The sequence below is a fragment of the Phalaenopsis equestris genome, unplaced genomic scaffold, assembly GCF_001263595.1.
Source record: "Phalaenopsis equestris unplaced genomic scaffold, ASM126359v1 Scaffold209375, whole genome shotgun sequence".
Lineage (NCBI taxonomy): Eukaryota > Viridiplantae > Streptophyta > Magnoliopsida > Asparagales > Orchidaceae > Phalaenopsis > Phalaenopsis equestris.
In genome coordinates, this window is record NW_018228544.1 from 425,296 (window position 1) to 442,637 (window position 17,342).

General features: G+C 32.8%; 1 protein-coding gene across 1 annotated transcript; it reads right to left on the bottom strand.

The window, feature by feature from the left end:
- Positions 1-3,440: 3,440 nt before the first annotated feature.
- LOC110036624 lies at positions 3,441-17,207 on the bottom strand. The gene is made up of 10 exons (XM_020741111.1): positions 17,080-17,207; positions 14,619-14,711; positions 14,034-14,152; positions 7,176-7,957; positions 5,859-7,078; positions 5,587-5,666; positions 5,349-5,438; positions 5,192-5,265; positions 3,970-4,105; positions 3,441-3,769 (listed from the first exon to the last, which is right to left on the bottom strand). Exons 1-10 carry the CDS (start codon positions 17,162-17,164, stop codon positions 3,686-3,688), a joined length of 2,763 nt encoding a protein of 920 aa, XP_020596770.1. The 5' UTR covers positions 17,165-17,207; the 3' UTR covers positions 3,441-3,685.
- Between the last annotated feature and the right edge of the window lie 135 nt (positions 17,208-17,342).

The following is a 17,342-nucleotide window of genomic DNA, read 5'->3' on the forward strand; positions in this document are numbered from 1 at the left end:
CTTGCTATTTTGAAAATGCTTGTTTCCATCCAACAACATAGAAAGATTTGAAAATATAACTCAAATGAGGATTTTCTTGAAATCTTCTTTAGTAGGCTTAAAATCAATGGTCCATTTCTTGAAAATAATTTGTCAATCACTGATAAATTATGAACCACCTACAATAAACATCTATGGATCTGTAGCATAGTTAGCTTTTAAGGAAAAAAAAACTACTGAGCAAAGGAGATGAGAATTATAATACCTCAGACTCCAAATCTTGTTAATAGCTTGCAGTAGATTATCATATAAAATTCTTTTTACTAACTGCATAATCAACAAAGGAAATAATATATTGCATGGATCCCTCGTCAATCTCATCATCAGGGAAAGATCTAATTTTCATTGCAGAGCATCTAGGTGAGGTTGAAACTTGTAGAGTCAGGGAATTGGATGATAGAAGGCCCTTCTAGTTCATAACAAGCCATCCAAGAATGAAAGCAACATTAGTGGAAGGTAGATGATTCCATGGAAGGTTGAGCAAAGGACATTCATCCTTGTATTATAATACCTCATAGACTCCAAATCTTGTTAATAGCTTGCAGTAGATTATCATATAAAATTCTTTTTACTAACTGCATAATCAACAAAGGAAATAATATATTGCATGGATCCCTCGTCAATCTCATCATCAGGGAAAGATCTAATTTTCATTGCAGAGCATCTAGGTGAGGTTGAAACTTGTAGAGTCAGGGAATTGGATGATAGAAGGCCCTTCTAGTTCATAACAAGCCATCCAAGAATGAAAGCAACATTAGTGGAAGGTAGATGATTCCATGGAAGGTTGAGCAAAGGACATTCATCCTTGTATTATGAGCAAAGGAAAGAGGAAACTCTATTTTTTCTCAGCAGTAGAGAAAATTGTGTTAAGTTCACTTCCGATTTATGTTACAGTTACTTTTTAGGTGCTCAAAATAGAAGACATGTTGTAATACATCCAAGGGATTAAAAATTGCTAAAAAATATTTAATATCGTTAATACTTATGATTATACAATCATTAACACATTAGGAACTAAATGTAAATGCATTTAAAGTCAATATAGTTATTTTATTTAATTCACTTTGGGGATATCAATTAAAATTATAGCATCATTAATTTCACAATTAAAGAAATGAAGGATCTGTTTCAATGATATTGGCAGTAAATAAAAATTTTATTTTATCAAGCATAAATGTCGATGCATTTTGAATTGAAAATCTTAGGAATAAAAAATAAACCATCTTCGTCCTAACTTGCCGACTTATAGTCACTAAATAAATATTTATAAGATCAATTGAATGTCTTAAAAAATGATCTAACTAGAGTTCAAATGAATTCTGATCAAACACTGAAAACAAAATAAAAAAATAAAAATATTAATTAGAAAATTAAATGATCTTTAAATTTTGTATGTTTATAATCAAATTATCTTAACGAGATGAATCCATTGAGCTCAAGATCACTTAATTTAATATTTTAAAGGCTCTTAAATACTCACAAAATATCTTAAAATTAAGGGACCACCGTAGTTCACAAAACTAGATTGGACTTGGAACTCGAAGAAGAAGACATTCAAGATTCATGTCTTTACAACAATAACAACAAAGCCTTAATCCCACTACGTGAATGCTTTTTCTCCATTGCGTCCTATTTAGTGTCATATTTTCATTTAGTTCTAATAAATTAAGATCATTTTTTATACAATAAGCCCAAGTCTTTTTGGTCTACCTCTGTCTTTCTTAACATAAGTCGAAGCTGAAACACCTACTCTCCTAATCAGATCATCAGATGGTCGACGCTTAATGTGACCAAACCATCTAAGACGACTTTCTTTAATTTTGTCTGTCACAAGAGCTACACAGAGCTACACCATGTCTGTCACAAGAGCTACACCAACCCTATCACGAATATAATCATTTAAGTGTAAGTCTTTAAGTGTAAAGTCACTCATCCACCTAATCATTCTCATCTCGGCAACACTTAATTGAGTATTACGCTTCTCCTTTAAAGGCCAACATTCAACGCCATAAAGCATTGCAGGTCTCACTACCGTCTTATAGAATTTTCCTTTCAATCTAAGCGATACTTTTCTATCACACAAAAGGCCCGAAGCATTCCTTCACTTCAAACAACCAATTTGAATTCTACTATTAACATCCTCATATATATCACCATCGCTTTGAACAACATAACCGAGATATCTAAATCGTTCACACCTTTTAATAATTTGATCACCCAAAGCTAGAGCTACTACACTAGAGCTACTACCACTAAAATTACATTTTCATGTATTCAGTTTTAGTTCAACTCAAATGAAGGCCTTCAGACTCCAATGTAGACCAGACTCCAATGTAGACCTTCAGACTCCAATGTAGACCTCAATAATTCAAGTTTTTCTCGAGCTTTTTTTGTCGTCTTATCCACGAGAAAAATATCATCAGCAAAAAGCATACACCAAGATTCATATCTTTAACTAGAGTTAAATCGAATGACATAATATATACTAAATTTATTTAAATATGACTTAAATGTTATAATAATAATATAAATATGTGCAAAATATTTGATAAAAAATAAGCAAAGCTATATTATAAAATATAAAACATACATGCAAATAAATTCTATAATTTTAAATTTAAACATTTCGAACATTCTAACCTAATTCACAACCATAAGAAAAAAACAAATAATTCTTTGACATCTATTGTTTTCTTCCAAGACTTGCATGTTTTAGAAGTGAAATATAGATGAGATAAAATTAATATCAATTAAAAAAATATAATGCAAGCAAGGCAAGTTAAAGCGATTTATTATTTGAGAACAATATGCATAAAAAGAATGAAGATACACAAAATCACAATTCAACAGATAAGTTCTTGTGAGTTATGAATCAACATATTACAATTTTCAACTCTAACATCATCATAATCATCTTACTCTAATCAAATACATAAAATAAATTTTTAATACATAAGGATTGGTTTGTTCCTACATATATGGCCCAGTAACTTATTATCTTACCTAAATTATATATTCAAATATGGTTAGATAATACTTACAAGTTAATGCTAGGCTCTTAAATAGTTAGAATTACTTCATCTTCATATGCATTTTTTTTTATCCCATTCATAAAAACATATGAATTGGGTGGTATGCAAGTAAATGCCCGAACTATAAATAAAATAAAAAATAAAATGAAATTATCGTTAGCAAAACAATGAGCTGAAATTACACCAGCTAACCAAAGAACAAACTAATTACCTATGTGCCCCAAGCAACAATAAGATTTAATTGAGATCATACAGTTTATAGATCTAACAGTCATAACAACAACATTTGAAAAATTAAACTGCAAAATAACTTCTAAAATAACTACAACAAACCAAAGGCACGCTGAAGCAATTGGACAGACCAAGACAAATAAAAGGATAACATGTATAGATGGTAATATTTGCATTACATAAAAATTAAAATGAAATATAAATATTAACACGCTGAGATCCATTTCAAATATTTTCAAAAAAGAACTAACGACCTACAAAACGTCAAAATAAAATAATACAAAACTGGTGCACAGGAACAGTAAGCACAAGCACAAAAGGTGATAATACTTGAGCAGGGGAGTTCCGCAAAGGGGCTCACTGGTAAACAACAGGAGAAAAATTCATCTTGTCGGCCTATTCCAAGTCGTCTCGGAGGTGGTGAGATTTCCATAATAAAGTTTCTTTGTAGAATCATCCCAGTAAGCCTGAACGAGATAGTTAAAATAAATAATAAAACAGATATAAATATTCATAAAAGAAAATGAAGAGCTCGGTAAAAGTTAAGGAAATGCAATTTATATTTTAAGGAAAATTATAGGTAGAGAAAGAACAAATGAGTTGAAAAGGATTGTGCAGAGTACAAAATTAAAAGTTTTGGACATTATGGGTTTCAGCATAAACAAACCTGCCATCCTGAAGGAAGATCTTTTGAGAGTTCAATGAGATCAGGCTGTTTTTTCTCTTTATCCACCACCGTTGCGGTTGATGTCTGAGCATCTTCAGCCCTTGCTCTAGCAGTTCTACGTTTCACTCTTTCTCGCCTGTTTCATGGAGGAAACAAGCCAATCACTGCTCATAATCAAGATGGATCAAACATGATAAAAAAAGAGATCTAAATGCCTTTTCTCTTTTAAATTACTGTTGAAGTTAACTAGCATGCTATTTGGCAAGTCAAAGAAGAAATGATGAACATGTGAAAACTCACTAATCAAATCACCATGTAATTGATGTTTTCAATTCGTGGTTTCATGGGCTAGATATACTCCAAAGATGGAGTAGACCCGAAGAACATCTCTCTCTTGGCAGGCTACTACCTTCCTAATAGCAGGACAGTCAAAGCTAACATCTTTGTGCATATAGCCTCCATTGCGGCTTCTGTTCTCTCTACAGTACGCCAAATCGAAAGTAGAGGAGGATATGCATTTTGGATTTATGAAAGAATTGGTTTCCCAGTTTCACGATTGTTTTCACATGCCACAGCTTACTGCTTAGCTCCTGCGCTAGAAGGTTATTTAAAAAACTTCAATGACGTTTACTTGCTCTTCCATTCCCTGCCACATAAATTCCAGGGATTTTTTCCATTCAGAATTTGTGTGAAAGTAGGTTTTTAGGCTCACCCAGACACTGTCAAAGAAACTGCAGTGACGGCAATGGCATGGTAGGAATTTATAGCTCAAAAATGGGATATCCTGTGAGCAGGGGAAATAGTAGCCTGTCACCGAAGATGCGTACTTAAGATGAGCACCATCGGGAGTGTATCGAGTCCATTAAGATAGAAGTTGAAAATGTCCGATTACAGAGTGATTTGGTGCTTTTTTGGGTTGCATTGGTGCACGTTACCGCATATAAATAACATAGTTAAGATACCAATTTAGAAATCGCATTTACCAAAATTCTAATATAAAAATTGACTTAACCAAGAGATACCAGCAAGTATAACATCACTTATGTTTTCACAGGATTACATTTTCTAAAATATAAGGAATTGCATTCAACCATAATGTTTGCATACTAGTTATTAAAGTTCATTAAGTGTCCATACGCAAGGCATTTTCCTAAATAAAAAAAAGTGTCCATGCATAAGGCCCTCATAACCATTTTAAAGAAAAAAAAAAAGAAAAGCTTACCAGTCACCACCCAAAGGAACAAAATTTGCATTATCTTGGGCTTCCCCGGTGGCAATCTGCCGAGCATGCCATCCCTAAATTGACAAAACCATTAATCACTAATAAAATTAAGAGTTATTAGTACAGACTAGGCATACAAAAATTTGATAGTACAGACCTCTATCTCTTTCTGACGTTTCTTTTCCAGAATCTCAAGAGCACTCTCAGGTTCTTCCTCCTCATGCAGCTCCTCTTTTGCAGCCTTCCACTACAAAGAGAATGGTAATCAGGGGTGCAGTTCAGGCATTGCAACCACTATTTCTCATATATGAATATAATAGTGTTACCAAAAAAGAACCTAACATATGAGCCCAAACAACTTAAAACACTACTCTCAGCGTACAAATATAACTTACCTTATCCACAAGACTGGAAACTTTCTTATTAGACCTCAGAGTTGGAGCAACAGCAACAGTACGCTTCTTGCTGCGCACAACTGAAAATGATTAAAAAGGAAATGGTCATATTTAGAAATAAATGGGGCTTTACAAGCATCATTCAAGGAGAATCCTTCAAGCAATCTACATAATCCACTAGGTAGCTTTTTTCATCACAGTACGAAAATGGGTACATTTAAAATTGCATATTTAAAAAACAACAAAATTGTCAAGAATAATAAAAGCTGCACCTTTCGATTGATTCTTGGAAACAACTGGAGGTTGAGGATCTAAACTGCTATCATTTCCAGATGAAGCTCCTAAAGCTCGAACAGTTGATAGGCTGGATGAAGCCTGTAAAGTGCTTAATTGAGGCTCCTTACTTACCTTGGGCAGATAATTTCCTGGAGAATCCAAATGAAGATCGACAACTGAAGAATAAACACTAACAGGAGCAAAATCCTGATAATTAACAGCACTGGATTCCACATAGAATGCAGAGGGTTCTTTGCTACTTAAAACGGTTCCAGAAGAAATAGACACATTTGCGACATCATAGTATGTCGCAGACCCAACTGCCGCAACACAAGAAGACAATTCTGATGAAGCACTAGCTAGAGGTTCGTAGTAAGCTGGTAGGTCTGATTCGCTGAACTGACTGCCTCCAGCAATACCATAGTAGTTTCCATTAGAGACTTCAGCCACTGAGGAGGAATAATAACCATATGCTGGAATGTGGTATCCCACATTACATTGATCTGGAAATGGATAGATCATTGTCTCAGTATTGGATGAAGGAAATGGTGCAGATGGCTCCTCAGGCGAATTCAATTCACCCTCAGGAGGCGGTGGAGGAGGAATTGGTTCAACATCAGAAGGTGGAGGTGGAATCCATTCCTCTTCTGGAAGAGGTGGCACGATGGATTCATTAGGCAACTGTTCTGAAATACATAGGCAATCAGTATTGGATTTTGGAGGTGACGAAGTCTCTTCATCAATCTCCATTTCAACATCCATATCATCTTCAGCACTATGAACTAATGTAGGTGCAGCAAAAGAAGAATCTGAAATCAGAATGGCATCTGGAACAATCTTTGGTTGATGCTCACTTCCTTGCAGCTGAAGATTAGTTTCTGGAGAAGCCCTTTCGATATCATCATTTTCATTCTTGATCTTGTCAGTTACAAATTCAGTAGAAACAATAAGTTCATGATCCTTCTCAGTAACATCTAAATTTGAAAGTTGTAGAGGAGCCATTTGCCTAGCATTGAAATCACTGAATTCTTCAGTTTGAACAAGATTCGAAGCTTCAATTTTGTTAATTGCAGATTCAATCTGCTTCAATTGTACATCAATATGCCACCAAAAAGGAAGCAAAGATGAACCATATGATGAAAGAGCTCTGCAATCTGATATTCTGATATCAATCTCCTTTTTTATCCCTTCATATCCTTCAAACTGTTGTGCAGACCTAACATCATGCACCTTAAAGTTAAAAAATGGATAAAAAAAAATTAAACAAAAAAAGCAAAAAAGAAAAAGAAAAAGAAAATGAAAAGAAGTAATACCTGTATAACATAGCCAACCTCTGCAGTAAGGCTTCACCATGTTTCATCAGCTGAGAAGCATGAGCATCTTCACTTTCACAGCAACCACTTGGTCTTGGCAAGTTAACATCCGTCTCTTCATTACTCAATGCATGATGCAACTCAATATGCTCTGAGAGGTTTGAATACCCAGATAAATTGCTATAAGATGCGGTAACACTATCAAGGCAATATTGTCCTGTACTTAAACAGCTATCAGATGCCCTTGCGCTTCTCAATTCCATGTTTTCATATCCCTCAGTATCTTTGGAAATGAAATTGCTAGTTTCATGCCCATCAGCACTAAGAACTTGATCACAGATTCCTGTATGTACGTTTTCATTGGTAAAAGTATGAGCTTCAATAGATTTAGCAATGCTTTCTTCGTTAGCAGAACATACACTTCGTTCATCTCTATTTCGTGCCTCAACAGCCAAATCTGCAGGCACCTCCCATGAGGTCTCTCCTGTTGTAGTGTTCCAGTAATAGTATTGATTGCTTTCCTCATGCAACACCAGTTTCCAGTGTTCATTAATATGACCTTTAGCTTGATTCTCAGAAGGCTTGGGTTCACAAGTTTGAGACAATGGCTCAGCTTCACTATGCTCAACATCCACACAAGTATTTTTAATAGCATCACCATCATTTGCCTTCAATTCTTTAGGACTGCCTACTTCTTCCAAGTCTCGTTTACAAATGCTAGCTTCAATAACTTCATACTTGTTATTTCCTAAATTCTCACTTGCTACTGCTTGCTCCTTTTCCTACAAAGGAGGTCCCCAATAAAAAAAGAAAAGCATAGTTGAATAAGTAGAATTTCCACAGTGGAGAAAACTACAGTCTGAAAATACAGAAAGCATATTGCAAGTTGAGTACTTCATTGTATTTGCTAAAGAGGAATGTTTGGTCCAAAAAAATATATATCGAAACTTAGCACATGGGTGCAAATGCATGAAAAACTAAATGACTGTTGCAGCTACGCTGAAGCGTTCAAAAACATCATATACAGAAACACTGAAGCACTACAGCATCAAAAATATATTCGCATCAACACAATACAACGCCATATAGTATACTATATCCATACAATACCATTCTATGATATAACAAATAATTTATTGTATAAAAGATACTATACTTCACTATATATCAGACTATATCATACATGGCTACACAACACTATATAATTAACTATACTATATTATATATTACACTGTAAACAATATAACATAATAATATAATATACCATATGAGCTGTAGCTATAGCATACGATATACCATACAGTAGCTTTTATATACTACATAATATGTAATATGTAATACACTACTACAAAACTATATACTGTATACTATAAAAATATTATACTATATTATGCAAAGTAGTAATCAAGGCAATAGCTTACAACAATAGACCAAAAAAAAAATGTTGCCATTTGAGAAATTAGTTTAGGGCAATTCAATGCACATGCACAAAGCTTATCATATTTTGGTTGACGTGCGTATGATATAAGCATAATAGAATTGAATTTAACGTTTGATAAGCAAACGAGACGAACACAAACAATTTTTGATATTCGATTTGTTAAACGAACCAAACACGAACAATGATGTGTTCGTTCGTGTTTCGAATCGTTATTGTTCAAAATATAAAATAATTTAAAAATAATTATATATTCTAAAAATTTATCATATTTTAAAAAATTAAATTCTATAAATTATAATATATAATAAATTATTAATAATAATATATTAATATACTATATTAATAATATATAATCACGTGCCCCCATCTTCGGTTGTTCGAAACTTCGGATCGACCTCCCCTTCCCCTCTTGCGGTCGGCTCTCCTTCTCCCAAAAACGCGTCGGGTCGGTCTTCGGCAGTTCGGCCTCCCTTCCCCTCTCGAAAGCCGGCCGGCTCTCCTTCTTCTCTCAAAATCACAGAACCCTTTCTCTCGTTGAGAGCTGCTCTCATTCTTCTCTCAAAATCGTGAAGCCCTTTCTCTTGTCGAGAGCTCAGGGTTGGTTGTTTGTGTTCGTTCTAAAAAAGAGAGCCAAGGGGTAAGAAAATAAGGTACATTTTATTTTCTTCTTTAGTCTTGAAGATCTTTACTAGTAGCTACATCTCAGATTTTAGGCCCTATTTTTATTCTTGAAGAGCTTTACTAGGAGCATTATTTATAAATACACATACCTCATAGTTGGGTGATGCACCCATAAATCGACTTAGTGGAAAATAACTTCTCTGCAATATTCCCAAGGTTGGGGGTTGATTAGCACTAGTGAACAACTTACTTTGTCTGGTATGTATCTATAATATTTTCTTACATACCTTTTTTCTTAGCGTGGGTCTGGGTTACTTTGATTATAGATTTGTTTTAAATCATGGCTTGATGCTCCTTGCTTGTTCATATACTCATGATTTGTTCAAGTATTTTTCACTTGAGACTCAAGGTGATTGCTTCTTTCTACATCAATGCCACTGATTTTAGTGAATAAGTGTACCAATTTAAATTTATAATCAGGCTAGCTGATGAAATTTCTTTTAACTTGAGCAACTTTAAATATCACTTTTTAATCATACGTTGTGGTTAAAAATGAGTTATGATGCTTCTTTGTTTGCTTTGAGATCAGTTAGACAGTATAAAATCACCCTTTTCTTTTATGCTATGGTAAAAAAAATGAAGTATTTTTTGCTTACTTTGCACTCTAGTGTGCATATATTATGGACATTTTTACCATTTTCAGTATAGAAATACACATTCTGTTTGGACTCCTACTTGGACACTTGTTCTTTCTGTTTACATGTTTGGAATTTTGACGCACTCGCTCTCATTTCTCTGCTATAAGATTCCTTCCTAAATTTGCGTCCTTTTGTTTTTAATCCATGAAGTTGGGCTAATTTTTTATGATTTTAAGTTATTTAGGGCCTATTTTATGGGTATGCCTATCACTTTAGCTTTAATGAGTACGTTTTTTTTTGTAAGAAAGCATGTTAAGTGGAAGTAAACCTTTACTATAATTTATTTTATTTAAATTGGTTTTATTGATATGATTTATTATAGCTAACTTTTACATTAGTCTCGGGTTGAGCTCTTGGCAAAAAAAAGTACGAGGAAAAGTATAAGCAGACTGGTGATGTTGCTTCTAAGTTGAGTCTTGATCAGGCTACCTTACGGAATATTCAGGTAGCCCATACTGCCAACACGTACAAGGCAGTTATTATTCAAGTTTTTTTTTTGTCATAATCTTGGCTTGCTTTCTCGATTCAATTCATATTTCCTTAGGAGGGAAAAATGGAGTTATATAAAGCAATTGTGAAAATGGAAGAAGGTAAAATTTCAGATGGTGTACTTCAGGCAAGCAGATGAGATGTTGATGAGACTGAAACCTAATTGCAATTTTTTGCTCTACAAATTTCCAGGAACGTGCTAAGAAAGTTCAAAATGATCCTAATGAACTGGTGAAAGCTTTGAATGAGAGGTGCAAGGATAATGGGTTACGTTCGAAGCCCACTTCACTAGTTGAACTTCCCTTTGGTGTGATTCGATTTAGAGTTAGATTGATTTTCATTGACATGAGAGATCTAATTGGTGTTATGAAATTATTTTTGTTAATGAAGATTTCATACAAACCACCTAATTCTTATCTATTGACATATCTAACACTTGAACTTTAATTTTTTTATGTTTATAGCACTTAACCTATGCATGAAACAGTGGTAATTTTGATGTGCTATGAAAGATTTGAATGTTTTAAAGGTAAAATGTAAAGTGTAGGTGTTAATTATATTAATTCATAGGAATTGGGTGGTATGTATCATGTATGCAATTGCCCCTATTATCATATATACAGATTGACTTGGAAAATTTTTTTTTCCTTTTTATTTTTGTAAATTTTCTCGCTACTTAACTTTCTGATGCTGAAATTCATGCAATTCTCAATTGTGATTAAATTTGACAGGACTAATGGTTATTTGCACTTTGGATCATATTAAAGAGTCCTTTTTTTAACTTTGCAGTCCATTCTGACATGTAACGCTGTGATTCGAGTTTTCTACAAATTCATAGCAAAGTATTGAATTTAAATATCAACTTTTCAACCATATCAGGATCAATGGAATTAAATTGAGAATGGGAGATTTACCATCTGTTATCTTTCCATGTCTGCATTAGAAAATGAAGGAAAGTTGGCTGATGGCTTGAAAATTTTTATGTAAGAGATTATTTGCTTGAATATTTGGATGTAAGGACTAATGATCAAGGGATGTTTTTGTTGGAGTTCTAATTCAGTTTCAAATGTTATTTATTGTTTTTGGTAATTTGAGAATTAATATTTAAATTGTTGTCTATTTAACAATTCAAAAATTAGAAACAAAATTGAATAATTTTGAACATTTTGAACATTTCGAACGATGCAAACAGTTCGAGCGATTCAAACGGTTCGAACAATCCGAACTAATTTTGAACAAATCGAATCGAACACGAACAGACCCTTCACGAACAATTTCGAACACGAGCCTATTTCAAACAAATTATATTTCAAATGAACCGAACACGAACACGAGCACTGTTTGTTCGTGTTCGGTTCGTTTACACCCCTAATAACAACTAACAGGACGCTGGTGAAATGATTTGTTCGCCTTAATGCTAAAAAGAGGTCTAGTCATGAATGGCAAATAAAAAATCTTACAAGAAACAAACCGACTCTTAAAAAACAATGAAAAATAGAAGGGATCAACTAGTTTCCTTTCACTCAAGATTAGAAAAAGATTGTCGTTCATGATCTATTTAAATGATTTAGTATGTATTTATGCCATAAGAAATAACAAAAAAATGGTGCAAATTTAGTTCACAATTTAACGCACCTTAGCCATTCAAATATGGTGTCGAGTGCCATAACCACGGTTTGGGTGCTTACCTTCCAATGTATAAGGCAATGCATATGAACCTTGGGTAAGATTAGCTTCAATTTTACTTAATTTTTTTGAAAATTAATTTTCTCAATCTGCCCTTCACTTTTTTGTTAATAACTTCCAATTATCACCATCTCACAAGCTTAAACTAACAAAATCTATGCTCTAAAATCCTATCCAATACTCTCCACTTATCATCTGATAAAACCACAATTCAATTTTCCCTCATCTACTTAAAATAATTTAAGATTATTGTTACTAGCAAATGAAATAATTATATCATCATAGACAACAGCTATCAAGTCAGAAGTTGTTAAGCACAACTAGCCTAAAAATCAAGGATATAGTGCTTGCATAAATCACACTCTAATAGCTGGATTTCAGTTCCAAATCATCACAATCAAAAACCTTACCCCAAAATTTTCTGGTTAATTTTGAACTAACAAAAAACATGAGCCATATCTGAATATCAAGTGTCAACTCATGATGCTTCATTTTTCATATATTTATGTTGAGTGCCATATGAGATGTTAATTCTACACAATGTAAATCATAGTAAACAAATTATATCCATGTCATATTAGGTCAGCTGCACCCTTCTCACTCCTCCAACTAAATTTACTTAATCATTTAATTACGAATTTCTTCTCTTTATTATACATCTTCAAACCAGCTAATTATGTTTTCACTATCTTACCTTCAATATAAAATACTATCATAATCTCTCAAATATATTAATTCCTCGATATATTCTTCCTAGTTTTGTCGCACATTCATTTTAGCATTCTCATTTTCATCACATAACTTAGCAATCAATGATTTTTTTATTATTCAATTATCAACTGCATACAGAATATCCAAATAATTACAATTTTACAAAATTTACTTTCAAATCTCAATGATATTCTCTTGATGCATAATAATCCATATATCATTCTCCATTTTAACAACATAGCCTTGCATCTAGAACTTATATACTAATATGGATCCCCGTTATTTTATATAACGGATACAAAGAAGTTATACTTATTACACCTAAATATCACTCCATTTTAAATAATATTATCAGATAATTGATAAATGCAACTAAAATAACAAAAAATGATGTATGGATTTTTTTAAGACATTAAAGATAAAATAATAGCCAATAGAATTACTTCATTTGATTTTTAAAAAAAAATATTTGGTAAGAAAATACCTTACCAGTTTTTAGAGAAATGGACATTGGGCACATAGCTAAAAATATAAACTTATAGCTTAAGGTATTTAATTCTGCAAACAAGTATTCATGGCTACAATATTAGTACAGGAAATATCTCACTCAACCTAAACATATATTATGAGGAAGGTATAACTTGCAGTTTCAGAGTAGCCTTTGGCTAATGAAGAAGCGGATTTATTACTCTGAGTTTGAAATAAAAGCAGAAAATTCAAACAAAAGACGTAAGATTGCATCCAAGTGTGTCGGTTCAAATAGATAGTTTAGATTCAATAAGACAGGTATACTAAGAATCAAAATTGCTGGGGCTCGTATAATTTTTTTTTAATTTTTTAAATAGACCAAAAGATGATGGTTGTGTCATGGTGTCAGTAGCTGCAGTGGCGAAGAAGAAGAGTTCTGCTGAAGGGAAAAAAAAAAGTAGATGCCCATCTTGCTTCAAACCAGCCACACTACCATCACCAAAAGCATGCCCACAAAAATATTCCAAATACTTTAAAAAATAAAACATTTTAACAAGCCTATTTACCTCTTGTTTAATAGTAATAAATACTATTAAATAAGAACATAAATAAGTTTGATTAACAGAGAAGACAACATAAAAAGATTCTAAAAAAATAGTTTGAATAACAGAGAAGACAACATAAGAGATTCTAAAAAAAAATTCAAAGATTAACCTATATTAAAAAAAAAAAAACTAGAATTACCTCTGACCCCGTTGAATAATCTGTATCATCAGCATCTTTCTGCACTACATTTACTTCATCATCCAGTTCATCATCACTATATTGTCCAAGTAAGAGCAGTGGATTCTCCTTATTATGACCTGAGTACACAAAAACATCATGTGAGACTGTAAGCAACTCCCTAAAAAGTAGCAGAGCAAGTAAGAAAATAATATGGTATAAATTTTAGTATATATCACTATATAGAATAAAGTTATTGATAAAGCTTCATTGGGCAAATGATCACGCCCAATCACCTGGAAATTAGATAAATTCACGTTAGTGGCTGGAAACCAAAACAAGATAAAAGCATACGAACCAAGGTGACACTTTGTCCTGAAATCTCCAAGATGCTGCCAAAAAGGTCATAAACTATTATTCATGGTGTCAGCTGGATCTGTAACAACTATGAACATTCCTTAGAACTCAGCCACCCCACAGTATCAAAATCAAAATCTGGGTGCATGCGACAATTCTTTTGCAGTATTTCCAAATTTCCACCAAAAATATGTTGTGCAAGGCTATCTTCTCTATATAGTCCTTGGAAGAGAAATTGATGGAACCCACCTGACGAAGATGGTGAAGGAGGAGCACTAGCAGAATGATCGTGTTCTTGATTAACACCAGCTTCCTCATTAATAGAATTGTAGTTTGCCTCCTCTACAGAAAGAACAATTCCAGAAGTCAGTATTTCAAATTAAGAAAAAAACAAGAATAAATACCTCAAATATTAAAATAAAATGTTAGTTTGATAATCATGAAAGGACAATGATCCACAAATCTAACTTATTAACCCAGCTATGAACTTTTAAATAAATTCTACAGCTACAAATGTATGAACTATGAACATTATGATATGATATACAAAGGCACAAACGAGAAAAAACCAACAGACGTCAATAGTATTGATTAATTTAAGGTGCCATTTGGAAATTGGAATCACTTTTATTTTGGCTTTTGGTTTTTCAATTTTTATTTTGTAGTGTTTTTTTTTATTGTTATTAAAAAAAAACATGTTTGATATGGAATAACATGTTTAGTTCTTTTCAAAAACATCGAAAAGTCCTTTTGATGTTTTTAGTGTTTATCAAAGCAAGTCGATTTATCTTAAAAAAATTAAAAAAACATACAGAAAATGCACAAAATAACATGTTTTTAAAATAAAAGCAAAAATAAAATACAGAAGTGATCCTTATTCTTGATTTACATGTTTGTTAATGTTTCAAAGCTAAATTAAACATATATACAATTAAAAAAACAAAGAAACTACACACAGTAACTTCTCTCTATGTAAAAAAACATTATTTCTCAATTTCTAGTTATGTGCCAGTATCTTCCAACTTAAAAAATGCAATAAGTTATCCATGTTTAAATCAAAGTAATTAAACCTCTTTCAAATAAAATCAATAAAAACTGTCATATGCCTGATATAGACAATGATATCATAAAATTCTTGATGTGCAGTAATACAAGTCCTTAATCCATTTTGATGACATGTTTGTGCATCTGCATTGACAGATATACATTGTTCTGATTTCAGCTCTAAAATGGCACACAACTCAAAAAACAATAAAAATACAAACCAAATTAAATGTGACAATGAGGATGAACAATAACCAAATTCAAAAAAATCAAGATACTAAAATATACTTCAAGGGTGCACATCGCAAGTTATACATCAAAAGTTGAACGGGTGTAAGTGAAATGGTACATTTTCAAGGCACAAAAGGACAATATGAGTGTAACTAGATGTGAATTGATACAATAGAGATACTACACATAAAGTTAATATATTATCAAAGACTTAAAACAGCTGGATTTTTGCATAGAAAAACATTCATCAACTTAACCAAATGCACTTAGAATGGAACAACAAAAGCAATTTCATAAATAATCACTGTTATCAACCATGAACAAATGGTCGAAAATAAGAATTTTTCAAATTGTGAAAATTCTAAATTAATAGCTTACTAACCTTCAATATGTAATAAACGCACAAAATTAGATAAGTTTGCCACAGCAACAAAATAAAGTGTTATGAATATAATAACAATTGCAAGAGGATCGATGTTAGCATACTCATAAAATGAACGTAATGACTAGATAGCAGAAGGACTATAAATGCAAGACCTTTAATGCACTTTAGTGTTTACGGTATAGTCATGAAGAAAGATAAACTGAGACAATTAAATTGGATCATTCTCTTTAGGACAAAAAAAAAAGAACACAGACAAATGATAAAACATTGATCCATTTCCATACACAATAAAATCTAGCAGAGAAGAAAGCCAAAAAGTATAAAGAGAGTCTTGTTTACCAAGAAAAAAAAATTAAAGTACCTTTTCAGATAAAAACTTACAAGAATTCATCAATCAGTTAGACTGCATGCAAGCAATATAAGATATACAAAAATAAAATTTGCTTAACATAAAACCATTCAATCCTTGGAAAAAACATGGAAAAAATTAATAAAATTGCATTCAACAATAGACGAATTATCTAGCGATACAAGGGACATAGCTTATATGTATACCATGTGAAGTCAATGACCATCAAACTTCTAAAAAAAAAAAAATGGTATTTCCCAAGCAGCTATGTGAAAGAGTGGTATACGGAGCCTAAACATGCATACAAAAAAAACCTAAAAAAGAAGGCATCAATCAAAATAAAACGCGAAAACATTGCCTCTTCCGACGCAATGAAAGCATTCGGTCATGCATGAAAAATGAAAACCTAAAACTTCTATCTGTGTAATAATAGACATAAGTTTTAATAAGAAATCCTCAAAATAAATAGTAGTTCGCAGGTGATTGCGCGAAATTGGATCAGAAAAATTAAACAAAAAACGTTTATTGTATTACGTTAACAAGACTAAACTACCCTGCTGCGCAGATTGAAGAATAACATAAGAATAAAAAAATACGAATCATTCAAGCTTACACAGCAATTTTTTCATGTAAGGCATATAGCTCCGCGTAAAAGCCTAATCTCTAAACCGCTAGTCATCAAAAGAGTAAAGTCATATTACCAGAGGGTTCCGCAAGGAGATCGAGCTTCACTCTTCGATTTGCAGCGCTCATAGCCGCGAGGCGTCGCTCCTTCCTCTTCCCCATCGAATCGCCTGATGAAGAACCGCGAAGATTATGTCAATTAGGGTTTGTAATGGGGAAGACACTGCTGGCGGACAGATCCTTCGAATTTATGTGATTGCAAAAAACAATATTGGGCCGTCCATCCATCAATATTTGGGCCGTCTGATAAGCCTTCTGGCCCAATTACTAAATTTAAAAC